The 19,637-nt window shown below is 42.7% G+C and overlaps 1 protein-coding gene across 1 annotated transcript in view; it reads right to left on the bottom strand.

Annotated features, from left to right (window-relative positions):
* Positions 1-18,917, bottom strand: part of CNKSR3 (CNKSR family member 3) — a 54,926-nt gene extending 36,009 nt beyond the window's left edge. Inside the window, exon 1 of the mRNA XM_059841948.1 lies at positions 18,748-18,917. Within this exon, the coding sequence (XP_059697931.1) occupies positions 18,748-18,799 (52 nt within the window). The 5' untranslated portion in view covers positions 18,800-18,917. The remainder of the gene's footprint in view (positions 1-18,747) is intronic.
* Positions 18,918-19,637: the final 720 nt, after the last annotated feature.

The following is a 19,637-nucleotide window of genomic DNA, read 5'->3' as shown; positions in this document are numbered from 1 at the left end:
AAGGAAACATCTTTTTTTTTCCCCAATATACTAATACATGCAGAGGTGGCCTATTTGTCTGTTGGCTTCATTTAAAACAGTGGTACTTACATGGCTTTAGAATGGCCCCCAACTGACACACAAGCATGACCCAGATCTTGTTATTCTTTCTCACCCTAATTCTTTACCATTACATCTAACAACCAACTTACACCCCTCCAAAAAAAATTATTTTAAACCCACAGAGATTGGCACCACATATTGTAGTAGACTACTGCAATGGCAGAAAAAAATGCATATTTTAATAAAAGATAAGGGGGTTTTAAACAAAAAAAGATTGTTCTTGAACTAATTAATGCAAATTTTTGATAGCCATCATGCCCAGTGAAACAAACCTTATGTTTGTCACAACCTAATAAAATCATTTTGCTGGTGAAGACATGACTGACAGTGTCAGCAAATACAGAGCTTTCAGCACAGTAGAAGGATAATCACTCAGGGTGACTTTACAGTTGCATACATTATGTGAGGCAAGAAAGACAACCAAATACCTGTACTGAGAGAGATGCAACAGGACTTAAAATATTGCCAGCTTCTTCCTACACCCCACTCTTCTTAAGTGGTTTGCAACTGATATGGTGATTAAACAAAAAGATGTTGCTTAAACAGGGCATCACCAGAAGTGAGTTACTTTATTACACCAGCATACAGCACCTTCATCAATTTCACTCACACACTGAGGGGAGAACTCTTCCACATACATCAGAATATATTAATATGTCCTATGGACTGCTAGTGACACAACATATCATCCTCATGGACTGTGCCAAAACTCTGACAATGAAACTTTCACCGCAGTTTCAGTGTGGGGAATCTGTTCCACTCTGGGTTTGAAAACCACACTCCTCTTGGATACACACAAGTTGTTTCCCAACAACTCAAAAAATCACTGAGTATTTCTCCAACAGAAAAAAAAAACAAGCGGTAAAATCAAAAGAGCAGAGAAAACCAGATGATTCTGGTATTCATTTTTCTCAGCCCACTAAGGCTTTTATCCCACACTAAGTACACTTTGGGACATGCTGGTCAAGGCATTTTAAATTGTACTCAGACAGGAGCTTGCAACTTCTATAGTTCCAGTAGATGTGTTCACCAAAAAACTGTTTTGCTTCATTGATGCAATAAAGCTTTACCTAGGCACAGCAGAGTTTTGGCAAGAATGAAAGCACAGTGATATCTGACCATTGAAAGCTGCAGTTGAGGAAAATCTACAAACAAGGCCTTTGTCCCTCCCTCCACACAGTGCTTGACTTTTTAGGGAATCACTCCCCTTCACCATGTGTTCCCTCCTGTACAGGGCACACAGGATGACTGCTGCAGAAACAAAGCACCCAGGGGCACACCACAGCCCCATTTGTCCCCTTCTGCAGCTGGGTGGCAACAGGAACAGGGGTGGGAGAACAATTGCCATGTCAGCTTCAGGCTGGTCCAGCACCCTGATTCACTCTCTCAGTGAGGAGGCCTCATGCAGGAGGACAAACATGACCTCAAAAGATTCACTGGATCCCAGATAGCACAAAGAGATGTACAGGTGGTTACTGCCAACTCACTTTTACCAAAACCTGAGGTAAAGCTCCCCCACACCACCAGAGAGACTTGTCCCAGCCATGTAACATCAACATCTCGCAAGCGGAAGGCAAGCCATGAGGATGCCTGTGCCTCAGCTATGCAATAGGACTCCAAAAGCTCAGCAGCAGCAGCAGCTTCAGCCAGTATAATGGGCTGCAAATTGGAAAAACACACAGGAGGACACAACCCAGACTGCCATCTCTGCTGTGGAGTTACTGCAAAACATAAGGACAGAAAGATGCAGGGGGTGGGGGACAGACAGCAGAAAATAGCACAACTACGACCAGGAGAGCTCCTCTATCTGAGACCTGACTCGTGCTTTGTGAGACCCCCCACACACTCCTCACCAGACTGGCTGCAGACCCCACTCAGAGACATGTATTTCCTCACACCCATTAACAGCTCCAAAGAGAAGCTCAAAAGAGACCTCACTGCTGCTACTAACAGATACAGCTGTTTTCACTAAATCAATGCAACCGCAGAGGAAATACATTTCCCAGAATTTTCCAGCTCACACAACTATGCTGAATGTGTTGTGTGGTTTCTTTTTAATACCACTCTTCTAACACACACATCTTACAGGAGAATTTTTACTCAAAACAAGTCTTTAAAACACTACCATTTTGCTTACAGAAGTATAATAGCACTGAAGATAAAATAGTTACAATGTTAGATATGGAGTCATTCACAAGATTACAAGAACCAGATTGTTTTTTTGTTTAAAGGAAACAATTTATTTTGTTTTATTGTTAAAGTGGAATACATATTGCAGCTTAATCCATAGCAGGAATAGGAAATTGTTTCAATCTCCAGAGGCAAAAACTCTAGAAGCTGTGGAAATTATGGAATTTGGACTCGGTCTGTAGTTCATGATGTATGGCTGAAGACCACCTCTTCGGTCTTATTCTTCCCCTTGTCCAGTATCACTCCTCTCTCCAACACCCCTAGTCCCCTACTTTCTCACCTCTGAATGAAAGAACAGGTAAAGTTGGAAGGCACCATGGTGAGGTCTCCTGATCCAACATCCCTGCACTGTACTACCTGCCCCTTGCCAGAAAAACTTTCAGGTCCATAGCAAAAGGGAGGAAAACTACAGGTGATGAGGGGGTCTCACCATGCTCTGGCTGTATCTGAGCATATTCTGGGAGGCATGCCAGGGCACCAGAGAAACACTGCAAACATCAGGCTGGACCAACATTCCCCATGCCTGGCACACTAGTGTACCACTTGGCAGCAAATGACACCATGCAAGGCACAGGTTTAGGCATAGCTTTGGGGAATTATGGGTGCCATACAGGGGGGAACTAGTGCAGGACTGCCCTTGGCACCATGGATTTAAGGAATATAAGGCTCTGTAATGATTGATAGGACATTGGACAAAAGACAGTGTGAAGAGGGTCCTGCAGAGAGTCAGACGAGTAACGACAATCACACCAATATGGCTACACGTCCTTCCACTCTATTGAGCAATCTTGTCATATTTATGCTTCTGTACACTGTTTCACACAACTACTGCCTAATGCTCGTTGGCTGAGTGGCTGCAATCCTGCCTACATGTTACTTGCTGATTGGTTGCCACGCTGTCAGCGCTTTAGTTAGGGTGTGCTAACTTAGCGGTTTTCACATCTTGCTTGGCCTCTGGCTTTGTCCTTGCACAATATTCATTCTTCTTTGCTCTATCTGTTCAGGGACAGTACGTGGTCTTCAAAGTAACTCTGTAATCTGCAGGCCAGGGTTGTCCAGTCCCTGCAGGTGGTACAGCATTGCCTTGCTCTGCCAAGAACTCCTCTACAACAGTGAATGCTACAAAAGAGAGGACAGTGAGGAACACAATGTGGCAGAGGACATAGGATTACACTGCTTGTAAAAAAAAAAACCACTTGGAAAAAACCATCTAACTCCTTACGAAAGGGTACGTCCTTTGGCAGGTTTCATTCCAACTCTCACATATCCTTAATCCAGTTTTCCAAGCAGCAGACACTGAAGTTAAACTTACAAAAAGGCATCTTCCTACCATTGTACTTTTCCAGTTTACCTAACTTCATTATTACTATAAAGTAATTCCCAATTAAATTCAAACAATTTTCACAAGAGCAGACATAGGAACACTCGTGGACAACTTAATGAGCCTTTTCCCTTATAGACTCTTGGAATTTCTATTGTAATGTTAATGCATTCACAGTAACATGAAGCTTACACCAGCACCATCACAAGATGAAACTTCAAGGTGTAAAAAATTCAAAGGTGTCTGAAAGAGGAAGTGCTTCTGCTTCACAGAGAGGTAACCTCAGTAGAACAGACACCTGTATCTCCACCTATATTATCTTTCACCTACTGACACTTCAAAGCAGTGCTTTTTCAGTTCATTATTTTCATGCATTCATTTTCATATTCTCTTTTTCTACATGACATCACTGAATTCTTATGAATAATAAAGTTTTCCTCATACTGAGATTTTCCTGTGCCACTATACAGTTGGGAGGGGTTTTTTTGTGTTTGATCTGTATGATTTTGTGTGAGTTTTTTGTTTGGTTTTTCTTATTTTAAGAACAATGCTACACTTAAAGCTTTTTTTAGCAAAATATCATTTTCTCTGTAAGTTAACTTTTTTTATTAGGGTAAACATGAACTGGTAGATAACAGAAACCCTTACAAGAAGCACAAAGTGACAGATACCTCCTAAAACCCTCAAGCCATTAATGGAGAAAATGTGCTACTCTAATGGCTGATCCACGTTGTCAGCACCATATTTCTGCTGCATTCTAAAAACAACTATTCTCTATTTCAGTTATGCCAAACTTCATATCAGCCACTCTACTGCTATATAGTAACCAAGGGGAAGGATTTTCTAAATTGGATTTTAAATAAGGCTGAATGGATCGGATAAGATTTGTGGAAGTGGTACATAACCATTTAACAGCCTCTCTTCCGAGAGATTATTAAATGGACAATCTCCCCTTAAAGCTTTGAGTTCTGTATCTGCAAAACAGATGCAAGAAGGGATGAAAATCCCATAAATGGCTTGCAGTTGCAATGCCTAACAAAATTTAGCCGTTTGGGAGCACCCTACATGCGTGCGCGCATTTATGTGGAAGATGGCACGCAATCTTTCACAATAAGGCCCTGATGCTGAACCTGTAACATTACTTGAAACACCAAAAATAACCTGTTGTCCCCCTGCTGCAATAAACAGGCAGAAAACAGGCTGGAAACATACAGATGCAAATGCTGTCCTAAAAACAATGGTTGTGATAATTTTTACACCTGTTTTTTAATACAATATATTCTCCTCCCCAATTTTATTTCTAGGGTCACCTAGACATTTTCTTATTTTTCTTCTACTTTCTGCTCCACTTGCACTTCAAACAGCATTAAGCTTAAAGAAGCACATCAAGCACCCTCATAGTGCTCAGATTTTTTTGCAAATCAGTATCAAGAACATAAGGAATGAGAAGCAGTAAACACAAGGTTTCGTGTGAAACTGAGTGTTCTGTATAGCTCTGTGACTAACATTACACTTGAAGAATGGGGTAGAAAGAAGAATTAGGTTATACTTCATGAGCATTGTAAAATATTCAATGCTTTTCTGGTCCCTGAAATTCTGATTTAGAAGAAGCCAGGACATTTATTCCTAACAGTTACGTTGTTTTTTTAAACGTCGTCTAATGGGTATAAGGGCTGTTTGAAACTGGAAGGTGCAGAAACTTAGAAGCAGATGTTTGCCCAGTAATAAAAAGATATTACATCCAACCTAGAAATATCAGAAGTTTTATTTATATGCACTTATTTGTTTTGACCAACTTCAAGTTGTCTTAGTAGCCTCTCCCCTGGATGCATTCTGTATCTCATGTATCACAGAGCCTTATTTTCAAGCTACCTTAGGAGATCAAATAACCTCTTAAAGTCCTCAGATTGGACTTCTGCAAATCAATCTGCAACAAGCTCAGTGCTGTGTAGCAATCTCCAGTCAGTGACTGACTTTTCAAACTATCAAATTATAAGAAATTGTTCACTGAGCCCAAAGTACTTGCAAACATAAATTCAGAAGTAATACTTTGGTGCAGTACTTCACAAGGGAAGACAGAACCTGCAACCAGGTTGAACCTCTTTAACCTCTGAGAGTGCCCCTATTTGTCATCTTTATGGAAATGGACTTTTAAGATGGTGATTTATGGAAGCTTGTTTGATCACTCTTTATTCTTCTCTTACAGGCACTGTAGTGACCTTATTTACACCCGAGTTAATCATTAGGTCCTTATACTGGGGGAAGGGAAGAGAAGGGGGGGCAGAGGCAGAAAGAGGAGGGTTTATTTTCTGAATTAAAGGCATTAGTGGTATTTAGAAGCTATTGAACAGCAAAGAAAGTGTCTCACACATTAATCTCTGTTTATGCAGACTTGGCTTCGTAACCCCAAATCAAGACCGCTGCGGAGAGTGACACCTTCCCCACATTCACATTCCCTCTCCAAAAACTTCCAGGAAACCCACCAGCTCCAGCAATACCCTCTGTACCAGTAATAGAGACCCATAAGCAGAAAATTGTGAACAACTTATTTGCAAGGTGTCATCACAGAAGCCACCAAGCGCTCCTGTCTTCTTCTTACCATTAGTTGGAAAAGAATAAGGGCTCTCCCTACAAGGACTAAAACAATTGAATTAAAAAAAAAAAACAAACCTTGCTTTTGTCACATCTATAAGCATCTTCTTTACAATGGGGGGGGAAAAAGTCCAAATACGTCTGAAAATTATTGTAAAAAGCCAGGAGACAAGCAAGTTATGTCAAGTAAGTGACAAGTTACCCAAATTAAGATGAACAGGACAGAATATCATCTAGGAAAGATCACATTAACAGGAAAATACAAAGAATAATGGGAAGTACAGCCAAAAGAGTAAAGTTGATCAGAAATAACTACTGAAAGTTTTCATTGTAGATATTCACCCCAAAGTGGCCATTTAACAGACCTTTAGACAGCCATGCTGCTTCAACTGCAGCAAGCACAAAAAATTTCTTTGCATTATTTTCCTCTTAATGTTTATTTCAAATCAACAGAAGTAGCAGTATCTCAAAAGCAAGCAATCCACAGCAGAACATTACAAGCCTATAACAAACATGGCAACATGGAAGTCTTCTTGTCCCAAAGTTACTCTCTCTAGACATCCCATCCCATTCATGTGAAATATGAAAGACATTTATTTTAGCCCAATGTTTTCAGTCCTAAGAGATATAAAACTGTCATCAACCTCTTGGTCTGCAGACGCTAAACTTCAGCTGCTGTTACCCATCTCATGCACACACACTAATCCTGCTGAAAAGATGCTGGAATGAGAGCCACAGAAACCAAAAGCATGCATTTACTTGCAAGCCAGAGCTAAAAGCAGCTCCTCAGTCCCTGGTCCTAGACAGTAAACTGCTGAGGCCTGGAGAGCTTATGGATAGAGGGGACAGGCCAGACCCCCATCCACCTTCCTGCCAAAACCCCTAGCAAGGAAAGCCTTTAGAGATAACTGCACATCAAAACTTCCTGGCAAAGCAAAACTCAACCTGAAAAACAGACAACCCATCCCACCTGGAGGAAAAAAACAACCTTCAGTCCTTTCTATCCGGAGCTGGACTTTCATCAGCCCATACGTACCTCTCATTGCCAAGCCTCTGCCCATCTGGTTTATTGTTGTAAAGAACTTCACAATAGCATTGAGAATTACACTTCCAAAGGAATAAAATGAAAGTAAGTAGGAGCACAGAATTCAATCACATGCAATATTAATATTAATCACAATATTTACATGATAATTGCAGGTAACACAAAAGCACTGTCCCCTCCAAAGCATGCCTCCTGCTGAAGGTGGCTGCTTCCATGCCTTGTCAGCTGTATTAGGTTATGACCCTTCCGTGTGGAAAAAAAGTCAACATCTTTGCAGCAAGAATAAATTTTATATTCATTATTGGTCTTTGCTAGCCCTAAAAATAAATACATCCTTCAACAGGTCAAGCACAAAGTAATTTCATTTTCCAAAAGCAGCAAAATTACTTGTGTGTCTAGCACATGAACCTTGTGTTCCTGATAACTTTATGTGCCTAATAGGAAGCAACAACCCCTCCTGCCCTACAGCCACCACACAATTAAGTGCTTGCCATTTGAAAGTTGCAAGGTTTCTGCGGCTGAAGAAGCAGTTCATTAGTCACAAGAGCTCCTTTTATTGAACTCAGGCGATTAACACTCTGTTGCCTGTTCCCACAGTGGAAACAAAAAGAAACATTGCAAAACTGCCTGTCTCTTATCTCCCAAGAAGAAATGGGGCGATCCCTTTAATCTGGTTTGGCTGCCTTCTCGCAGCACCATGTGGAACTGTTTTGGCAGATTGCAGCAAGGTCCATTACTCACATCTGCCTCTCCTTTGTGTGTGCACCCTTGCAAACACCGCGATTACCGTTCCACCCATGAGCAAGTCAGGGAGCAGCCTGCTGCAAGGCAACAGCTGATGCACTTGCCAGATAGCCAAGCTTTCGGATGACAACCTCCTACTCGGTTACCAAACACGGATGCCTAGCACCTTACAGTCTGACAGTCACTGGGGAGGAATAAGAACAGGCACATGAGAATCACCAGCCATCAGCACCTGCTGATGAATGACAAACTGAATGACATTTACAAGCTGAATGACACATTAACAGAAAGAAGCTGATGGTGCATACACCTTTCCATCATGGACAGATCCCCAGGAGTCACTACTGGAATCTCCTAGGAGATGCTGTCATTCCTTGGATGCACAAATTACTTCCCCTTAAAAAGCTCAGCAATATTTCCATTAGGAATTCTATCTTCTTAAAAGTTACTCCTTGCATTATTTTACCCAGCCCATGAACCAGGACATACTGTCTTGAGGCACCAAATACAAAAGGCATTTCAAAGCACGTCACAACTTGGTCAAAAAACAAGGTGTATCAACTGAGCAGTTGAACACCAAATCTTTTGAGCTTCTCCATAATTTTATAATCACTTTAAACATCTAAAGTAATTGCTTGAAGCAATTAGCTGCCTGACCCATTTTCATTATTTCATAACTTTCAGCCCTAGCTATGATGCTACTTCCTAAAACAGCAGAGACCTCAGAGTTCAAGTGCAACACCCCAACCATAACAAAGCCAAAGGTGTCTTAAGATCATCAGTGGCAAAGCTGAGGACTCTGTCTGAAACCTAGGCAAGTCTAAAATATCATTAAACTGATCAGGAGACCTACCACCTTCCCAGACAAAAAGTAGAACAGGAGAGGGCAGGGAAGAGTCCTACAAAGACCTCAGCCAGTCCATCTACATCCTCGTTTTTTGTGATGATGAAGAGGCAAGAGTGTGAGCAGATATTCTACCCTCCTAGTGGGGTGGTGTCAAGATATTTCTCACCCTCTGCAGAAGCTCCAGACAAGTGTCCCTGACACTTTTAAGCCACAGGTATTTGCACTGGTATTAAGCACCATCAGGTGTTTGTTGGGAAGTCAGGCAATTTGATTGATGGCTATTTGCCTCTTTCTCACAGCTAAATTGGGTTTGGGCTCTTTTTATTTTTTTCTTTTTTCCTTGTTAAATCTGTTACAGAGTACAATTTTTTTGGTGCAACTTCCAGACAGTGCATAATTCCTAGGTGCAAGAAGCATCTCAAGGGAAGACCCATGCATATGTGACTAATAAAGCTGCTAGAGGGATAAAGGGCAGAATTAAAATAGTTTAAATCTTAACTGAAAATTAGTTTTCAGAAGTTAACACATTTTTGAGAACACCCAATAACAGGGTAGAATAATAAAGAGCAAAATATAATTCAGTAAAGCCACAAAAGAAATTAAGTTTCCAACTATCATTTCAAGGCTCTCTTAATCCTTGGAAAATTGAGGATGATATTGGACAATAAAATTTACATGCATTATGCTCAATTTTACAAGTGTTAGAAACCACACAGTCCATTCAGCAGCAACCAAGCCATGTTAATTTGAGCAAACTTGCAAGCGTGCATACAACCTGACCATCCTGGAAATTATCATTTCCATGAAAGGCAGCTCAGCAAAAGTCTCCAGACATGCCTAGCACATGACTGACTCTACTGAGAGCTAGAATTCCTCTCCAAATACATCACCTTGAGAAGGCAGCAATAATCTTACTACAATAAAAAATGGCACACATTGCTGCTACTGCCATGGCACCATCCAATGGGATTATCTAATTGTCTTGTCTGAAGAGATGATTTTATACACCAAAGATGCTAACTAGCTTGGAACTTACACACCATGCTGTGGTCTAAAAAGACGTGTTATGAGGAGATAAAACCAAAACCAGCAAGACATAAAAATGTTCTTGGCAGGTTTGATTTCCAAGTCCCTGTTTCAACCATATATAATATATATTTATTTGTCCAATGTTATTGTATGAAATAGAATAAAATTAAAAAAGGGTTAACACCAGGGACACCGTGATAACAATGTGTTAATTTTAAATTCAGACAAGAATTGCATAAGGCAACAAAAGAACACTTCATCAGCTCCCAGAGGCTTTGCTTCTCAAGGCTCTACTGCTGTCATCTTCTCTTGATGTTTTAAAATTTGAATAAAAGTACAATTGGCCAGAATCCTAGCAGCCAGCATCACTCTGGTACACCTAGTCCCAAAGCCTAGGTGTATCCTAGTCCCAAATATTAAATTAGCATGAAACTTGTCATAAGAGCAACCATAAAAACAGATCCCCTCACCCCTCAGAGCACCCATTGGCAGAGAGTACCTGCTATGAAGGACAGCACCCACCTCAGTCCATTTGAATGCTCCAGCTTTGGCACTGCTGCATCAAACCCACACTTACCCTCACAATTAAGCAATGAAACTCATCCTCAGCCAAACACCAATATTACATGTTCCTCCAAGATTATCTTTAAATCGTAATCATAACTGAGGGCAAAATATGTTCTTACCTTTTTTTTTTTTTTTTTTAGTGCAGTGATGCCTAATGGTGTGTAAGTTCCTCATGAAGAGACAAAACCAAAGCCAGCAAGATATAGAAATGTTATTGACAGGTTTGATTTCCAAGTCCTTGTTTCAATCACACAGATTTATTTAATCCAATGTTATTTTCTGAAATGACGTGAAGTAGGTATTGCTAAGAGAAGAGATGAACTATTTTGAAATACAAGGAAACAAATACAATGCTTTTATGTTGACACAGGGATTGTATTTCACAAGAGGTATAACATTTCACCCTCTAGTAAAAACAAAGTCCAAATACCACAAGACATACTACAAATTTGGATGAAAAAGACTACAAACATACAGATTTTATAGCATATCTATCTTTTGTCTCCTCTTTCTTCCAAAGTTTCCATTACAGCTCACCTTAGGAATGTCAACACTTATTAAGTGTAACTTTTGCCACAATACTTTCATAATCTGTTTGGTGAAATTGACAGAATACAAACAGAATCCAACACCTTGCACAGGATGCAGTGAAGCAGTGACTAGAACAAGACAGGGAAGGAGGAAAAAAAAAGGTTTCACATCAGAGGAGGTATCTGTATTTCAGTAGGTTCCCACTTTTCCTCTGCAATACTCTCTGGGCACATCTCCATCCACTACATGTTTTTCAGGCCACATTCCTCAGGCATGTCTGAACTTGTTCTTAGAGCCCTCTACATAGGACAAGTCCTACTGGGGGGGTGAGGAGGGGAAATAAGTCGTCATCCCTTTTTAATCCCTTCTCCCTCCCCACCTGTATGACCAAGCACACACAGTCAGCGGTGCAGTGCTAAGATACCTGCTCAGGTACAGCCTTCTGCCTCCTGCAAAACTTTGAGTCCTTCTCTTCTGGCCTGAAAAGCACATGTAAGGCCTCTTTGATTTAATGATAAAATGAGCTTATTGCAGAGCTTTTAATAAAGCATTCACCCAGCCAACTCCATTTCACTAAAACAAGACTATGAGATAAATAAACACAATGATAAAAGGAAGGCAACCTAAGCAGCATTCATTTTGCACACCCAAGACAGAGACATGAGGATGATTAGCCCAGAAGCATGTACCAACACTTGCTTAGCAGAAGCCTTAGCCCTTGATGAGCACCAATTAAGGTCTTTCCTTTGATCAAGGAGCAAGATAAGATCACATTTATGCCACAAAGCTTTGATTGCAACAACACACCATACACTTTGCTTACCTCCACCTAACTACTAGTCTAAGGAACAGTCCAAAAATATATTTTGTCATTACAGTGACAAAGAACATTCTTCATTCAAAAGGTTGTATAGAGGAGCACATATTAGAAATTAACACAGAACTGATGATTATTATAACAGAATTCAGCCAGGTGCTGAACACAAGACTGTAGACCAGAGTTACAGAGGTCAGTGATTTGATCTCACCAAATCAAACCCAGATGCTTGGTTTTGTCCAGCATGTGTGATGCTTGATGAAAATTAGCTACATTTCACAATACCATAAATATCTATTTTAATAGGTAATGAATGTTTAAAGCCAGCAAAACAGATCAGTCTGATTCAGTGCACCTCCTGCAGATCCTACAAGCTGTGAAATGTCATTGCTTGTGCTCTGAAAAGATTGAGGCAGGCATATGGAAATCCACAGGCAATTTCCTCATGCAAAGGAAGCATGGCCCAGGGACCTGAATGATAGACTCCAAAGTTATCCCACTCTGGTAATGAGAGCCCAAATGACACAAGGACTCTATACCAAGTCTAACATCAGCCAGAGACCCACAGTCAAACAGCAATTTTATTTGAATCTCCTTTATTTTACAACAGCCCTGTGTACAAACTCACTAAAATCTTAAGCTACCCCATCACCACAGGCAGCTGGGGCCTGAAGAACTCCCATAAATGTGTGAGAGGTTGCTATAGGGACCCCAGTTCAATTAACTCCTGTCCACCCTTCCATTCCTCTCCTCAAATGTGCCTTGCCATGCCAGTACCTCACTCCCCCCTCCTTTTGACAGAATTTATTTGGAGTGTGGGGAGGACAGAGCAAGGAGAAATACTGCAGATACACTATTCCTCTAGGAAGGCAAGGCTTGGATGTGTGATACCATTAGGCAAAGACAAGGTGCAAATTCAGAACAACATCATCACTTCTATGGAAAATATACAGAAATCAACATCTTTCACTTAATTCCCAGAGACACTGTTTAGACTTATTAATATGCCTTCTGTGTGAAGCATCAGTGAAAATCCTGTCCTAAAACGATGGAGCAGAGGAAAAACTGAGCGGTCTTACTACCTCTTCTGCAATTCCTTAATCCTGACCAGCCATCATCTGTTAGACACGCCTGAAAGGAGCTCCAAACCAGGCAATACAGAAATTTTGTTTTAAGGAACAAAAAAGAACAAACAAACACCACCCAAAAACCCCCACATACTTTTGAGTACTTGATAATGGGCTGTATTCACACATCACTCATAGCTGCAATTCATCCTGTAGCACATGTTGAGTAACAGCTTTTTGTTGGGGTCTTTTACTAAAGAAAACAAATCATCATGGCAAATTTCAACATACATTTTTATCCAGTGCCCTGTGCTTTGTCTTCCTGTGGCTCTTGCAATGTGCTAATGAGTGTAAAAACAAGGAGAGGCATGATTCTCGTTTAAGAAGTTCTGCACGCTGAAAACACAGGGTTCCAGGCAAGAAGTGCAAGGAAGGAACACATAACAAGAGTTCTGAAAACCTGGAGCCCAAGCAATATTTCATCAAAAATGAGGCTTTTCCTATAGAAGTGTCCAACACCAGATACTAATTACTTCCTGACCCTCAAGTTTTAAAGAAGGAAGGAGAAAAGCAGCCTGCACAGTGGCCAATCCCTGCACCTTTAGCTAGGCAGTTTCACTACATTCTATGACGTTACAATCAACTTTCCATTAATGTCTATTGTAATTTTTAGCTCTTAAAATATTGCTTTTCCAAACATTATGCTGACGGCATTCAACTTTTAGACTTTCTGATATTTGATTATAGTAGTTTGAACAATTAATGGCAAATAAACAGAGCTGACTGTGAATACAAAAAGATCAAGGGGAAAAAAAAAATCACAACCCATAAGCAGCTCAAGAAAGCTCAACACAGAAAAACCCATGAAAACGTGATCTAAACACAAGAACACTGAGGTGAACTTTGATTAACGTTTTCATATGTATTCACTCATCTTAGCAACAATGCATGAATAACTTTAAGACTGCAGTAGTACAAACTTGTTGCACTAGTTTTTACTTTGTTTCAGCCCACAAATAAATATAAATAGATGTATTTAGTATATTCTACCTTTTGCTTGTAAAACATTATGGGCAAGCTTGGATGTGCAAAGAGTGGTTATGCAATACCATTCTCTGATCTAATTAACAAATACTCATAGAGAGTATTTTTTAAGTAACCAAGAAAAGGTTAGAAAAGAGGAAAGAGATTGTTCTGTATCCCAGGCATGGGCAGCTCTCCCTGCTATTCCTCACTGAAAGCAAAATACCAGGGGTTTCTTGAGAATGCCTAAAAAGAAAAGCTAAAAAATAACTCCGGTGCTAGACATCACCCATAACTTGTTCTAAAATCCAGCTCTGGTTTGCAGCTCCCAGCACACACAGTTAACATGACTGACCTTGTTGAAATCTCCCTGGGTAAGCAAGATAGCTCTAAAAAAAGAACACCAGGCCCTCACGATTAATTGCTAACTATTAATAAATAAGCATATTTCTCCCTCTTCTCCCAGACACACCTATAAATGTAGCTGCCCAACAGCTTTACCAGGAATGGAAATCTGAGTATTTCATGACATATGCAGGAATAAGTAATGTCCATGAACAACTGAGAAAGGGAATAACTGAACCTGGAGTGCAATAATGAGCCCGAAGCAGATGCGTGATCCCCAGCCAGCCGAGCCTACAGCTCCAGTGACAAAGGCCAGACTGTAATGGAGCCTCACAACAACAGAGGCTTCTAACCACAAGCATGTCAAACTTGTCTTTACCGTGTAAAATTTTGCTTGAAGTCACAACTCACACAAGCATGTGAAGCCTGGGGAAAGGGGGAAGAGACAGATCAGGCTACAGTAAACAAAGAGGAGGCACAGCAATGTCTCTAAGACAACAGTGATATTTCTCACACAGGAGCTCTATGACAAATGCTGCTTTCCTCCTCCTCACATCTTTTGAGGAATGACCTTAGCTGAGGGGTTTCCAGTAGCCAGGGACTTCAGAGACCAGAAAAAGTTTCACCATACCATCAATTGTCATTATGCCAGTAAAACTGAGTCACTCTTATACAGTGTACTGCAAATGTGCTGCAACTTCTATGGCCACTCGCCTGCCCTGCAAGAAGCTGAATAACTCTAGGAATATCTCTTGAGGGACTCCCAAGAAATTCAGGCACACAAGAGAGTGCTGTGATATACAGGTGAGTACTTTGAGCCCCCAGGATACTTACACTGCACAAAAGCAAGATCACAGCTCAACTACAACACTATCCAGATATTAGTCTGTACCACAACGAGGATCAACTCAAAACAACCCAGAGAAACAAACCCTCAAACACATCTTCTCAGCAGAGTTAGGAAACAGTGCAGACAATACAGTTCACAGAGCACAAACTCCACACCAGCCCAGGCACAAACAAGTAAATCAACACAGCATGGTAGGGAAATGCATACCTTTGCATGGCTGAATATGGCCCCCAAATACTATCTTAATCCATTGTGCTGTAAGAGAAACCCTTAACTACACCATCACTTCCTTCAGACAGGAATTGAGGTGGTGCTCATACAAAAAAAAAAAAAAAATCAGCTTGTTTTCAAACATTGATGTAGTTAAATCCTTGCTTGAAAAATGCTTCACATACACAGAAAATTGTTGGCAATAAAAGCACAAGTCTTCCTCTGCAGTTTCAGTTTAACTAGACCAGCTCTTATTAGCTGCATAGCCTGCTATTGCCAGTACAGCACCCTGTGCCAGAAAAAACACCCTTGTTCACAAAAAATAGCAGCATTCTAGTCTGAATTAGCAAGAGAAGACAAGCAACTGTGTTTTGTATCAGCTGTTGTTGGTAACAATGAACAAAGACCTTTTTATTTAAAACCTGACTACAAATATCTAAAAATATTTATGTTTAGCTTACTATTTCTTGATAGGTTCCATTTTATATGCTAGATAAATGCTTCTTACAGTATTTTCCAAGGACTGAACATCTCAAAATCTCAGAGCAAAACTCTTCAGAACAAGAGTTACCTTGTTAAAAAAGTTACTTAAAAGCAACAAAAAAAAAAATAAAGTAAGCTAACCAGGAGCAAATAAGCTGTCCAGCAGTGGTCATACAGCCTATTTTGGGATTTTGCTTTTTAGGGGTTTGTTTCACGGAAAAGGGTAAGTTTCCATGATTCCTTTTGGTCTGGAAAAGTTATAAAAGAATATTTAATTCATCAAAGTTTGATGGGGGGCGGGGCGAGAAGGGGCTCAGTTTCACATTGAACATTAATATCGACTGAGTTAGATCACTTATTTCCACCATTCTCTACATTTTGCCAAGATATTTTTTATCATTGTATGATAAGTAAGAATCTGCAAAACCAATCTCCCCACTGAGAGCTGGCATCTCCCAGCAGTTTTTTACGTCATGCTCCTAAAATACATCTCCACGGCACCACAGCACTAACTACTGGCAGCAGATATCACCAGCCAAATAATTTTGCCCAGAGTTCAACCAGTTCAGTTAAGATCATGGCATCACTTCTCACAGTAGGCACGTGCAAGACAACAAAGAGCTTAAGCTCCCCTCAAAACACTTGTTCATAAAACTAACCTTGAGAATTAAATGAAATATTCATAAGGTAAAATTAAATTGGTCTTGGTCAAACATGAAACCCAGTGGTTGTGAACTACACAGTAAATAACTACTTCAGGTTGAAAATAAACTATGAGACATTGTGCTAACAAGGCTGTTAGCTAGCTATTAAAGCCTCTATTTTCATGCTCAGAGATGAAAGTATAACCATAAAGAAAAATTTTCCACATGTCATTTCTTTATTACAGTCTTGTCATGCAGGGAGTGACATAAAATGACTCTCTGTACTAAACAAGTCCAACGCTTACCTAGAAACTGAAAAACAACAGCACAAACAAAAGTCACCAGCAGTCTTTAATTTATTCCTTTACATTTCAAAGTACACGTGTTTGCATTAGTCAGAAGATCCACCTCCCAACTACAGCCAGCCCTCAAAGCATTCTGCATAACACTAATTTAGGGTCCAGCTGAAGAGTTACCTGTTCAAGGAACCTGCAAGTAAAATAAATTATGCAAGAAAGGAAGCCAAGCATGCTTAAGAATTATAAAGGCTTTTAAAATGATTAGCAGATTTACTCTTTAATCTGGCAAGACAACAAACTTCCAGCACCCAAGAGAAAAAACACAATGAGGGAAAAGTTTTATATAAATATCCCACATGCCAAAGCAAAAGGCTTATTTCATTGGAACAATGCACTCCTGTTTAAACCAATTCCAAGCATTAAAAAAAAAAAAAAAAAAAAATCATTCTGGGGAAGTTATTTATATGTTAACGCATAACTTCACAGCACGTTTGTGTGGAATCCTCTCCTCACAAAGGCTGCTTGGACAGTCCCTCACTGGCACCGGCCCCTTCAGGCACATGTTCACGCTCAGGAGGGCTGGGAGTATCCATCTCTGGCCGTCTGAGAACACGAGTCTGCTTTCCCAACTCGCCGGAGTTGGGAGCGGCGCCGCTGCCAAGCGCTGACCGCAGGCACGCAGTGCGAGCAGCGCGCCGGTCCCGAGCGAGGCACGGCAGGCAGCAATGGCTGCTGCGAGCCAGCCAGCGCCGCTCCCAGCGCGGGCAAACTTTCACCCCTCACGACATTCCCAACTTCTCATCAAATTAAACTCCAGCTAAGCCTGCGAAAATACTTTATGTAACCAAAGAGGATCACACTAAAACCTAATGCCACAAAAAAAAAAAAAAAAAAAAAAAAAAAAAAAAAAAAAAAAAGAGAGACGTGCGCTCCAGAAGCCATAAATCCCTCACCTAACTCATAGCTCCACTTCCCTTTCGATTCATTCCCTGTAGAGCGGGAACTGCGACACCCCGGTCGGCACTCGGAAAGCGCTCGCAGGGTCCAAGCGCAGTATGACAGCACGAGGCTGAACCTGCCCTCGGAGGAAGCCCCGGAACCGCCAGCGCTGCCGAAATGCCCGGGCAGGAGCGGGGCGCCCGCAGCCATCCCGCCCCCCCTGGAGCCCCCGGGGCTGGGCGCAGGGGTAGACGGGCTGCACACCGCGGTCCCGCTGAGGCTTTCGCTTCTATGTCAGCACTGCCGAGAAATGTCGAAGCACAGGAGGACGTTTTTGCGAGCAGGAGAGGGAGAGATACAAGCACACACCCGAGAGATGAGGGGTGGGAGGGATGGACGGACAGACTGGCGGACGAAGGGGCCGCTATTCACCTCTCCGAGCGGCAGCCCAGCGCTTCAGTCCCATCACCGCTCTTTATCCGAACCGGATAAAGAGCTCTTACTTAGTTGAGCTAGTTTAAAAACTCCTCGCTTAACTTCCAAACCTGAAGTTTTTTCGAACTGTGGATGGATTTCGCTTGAGAAGCTGAAAGTTAACTTTCGCAGGACTTTTCCGACGTGAGCTACTCTGATTTCACGATCCTACCTGCCTGAAGGAGCGTGCTAACCCCCCTCTCCATGCAAGCAGGCTGGCCAAGACGAACACAGGGAGAAGGGGACCGGGCCATGGGTAGAGACCCCACTGCAGATACATATATATATACACATGGACCTGCAGTTAGCCAGTCTCGCTGCAAAACTTTCTCTTTCCCAGTGTCAGAAAAAGAAAAAACCAAAACAACACCGAAAATCTCGCAAGGCGAAGCAGGCGCCAGCAGGCGCGGGGGAGCGCCGGCAGGAGGGGGCGGGAAGCCGCCAGCTCCCGAGCACCACGCCGGGGAGTCCCGGGGCTCAGCCGGGGCCGGGGCTGCCGATGGCAAAGGCCGCGTTCCCCCCGCAGCCGCCCCGCCAGGCAGAGGAGCCGAGGCGGCAGCGGGGCACCCCCAGCATGCCGCCGGAAAGTTCCCCCGGCGCCCAGACGGCAGGGCCGGCTCCCTCTTACCCTTAGTCCAGTCCACCACTTGCTTCGGGCTCCACTTGGTCACCGGCTCCATGGCGGGTCCGAGGCCGCCGGCACCAGCCCCCGCTCAGACCGCAGCTCCTCCGGCCGCGGGCGCGCCCCCTCTCACGCTCCCATCCCGGCAGCGCCGCTCCGGGCCGCCCCCTCCCCGGCCCGGCTCCTCCCGCCGGCCGCGGCCGGGCCCGCCCCGCTGCCGCTCCGCCCCCAGGTGCCGCGTCCCGCCCGGGCCTCGTGCTTGGGAAAGCGCCGAGAAAAAACTTCCCGGGGTTCCCGCACCGACAGGTCCGGAGAGACGGCGATTCGGGAGTCGCCCGGCATCCTTCCCCGGGAGCGGCGGGCGGGTCATGGGGTGGAGCGGCGGCCAGGCGCTGCGCCCTGCTTCGGTGGTGGCTCAGTGTGAGTCACAGCCTTGGGGCAATTTTAGGAGCAACTGCAGAGTGCCTTGAACCACGCTTGTCCCCGTACTGGCATTTGGGGTTTTTGTTTCTGAATCCCTCGTCTAAAAGCGTCCTTGGGTGTGGAGGCTGTTTCGCCAGAAGAGTTTACTTTTATTTTGCCAACTTCTCTTGGGGGCTGCATTAAGCCATCAGCTACACCTCAGACTCTCGTTCCTCGTGGGAAATGCGTCCTGGCCGCCTCCCGAAGCCCATGGAAACCCTTACTGAATGTCAGAAGCCCATGGAAGCCCTTACTGAATGTCAGTCTCTTCTCAGAGTTAAAGGGCTGACCACCAGAACTGTGTGCCCAGCATACCGGCTTCGGCCATTCCCTAGCACTGAGCACACAACTCGGCCTTGCAAACACCTTTCCATGCTGCAAAGAAACATGAAGAAAACTTTAGTTTTTATCGTGTCCATCACAATACTATCTGG

The sequence above is a fragment of the Haemorhous mexicanus genome, chromosome 3, assembly GCF_027477595.1.
Source record: "Haemorhous mexicanus isolate bHaeMex1 chromosome 3, bHaeMex1.pri, whole genome shotgun sequence".
In the NCBI taxonomy this organism is placed as follows: domain Eukaryota; kingdom Metazoa; phylum Chordata; class Aves; order Passeriformes; family Fringillidae; genus Haemorhous; species Haemorhous mexicanus.
This window is presented reverse-complemented; position numbering and strand designations above follow the sequence as displayed.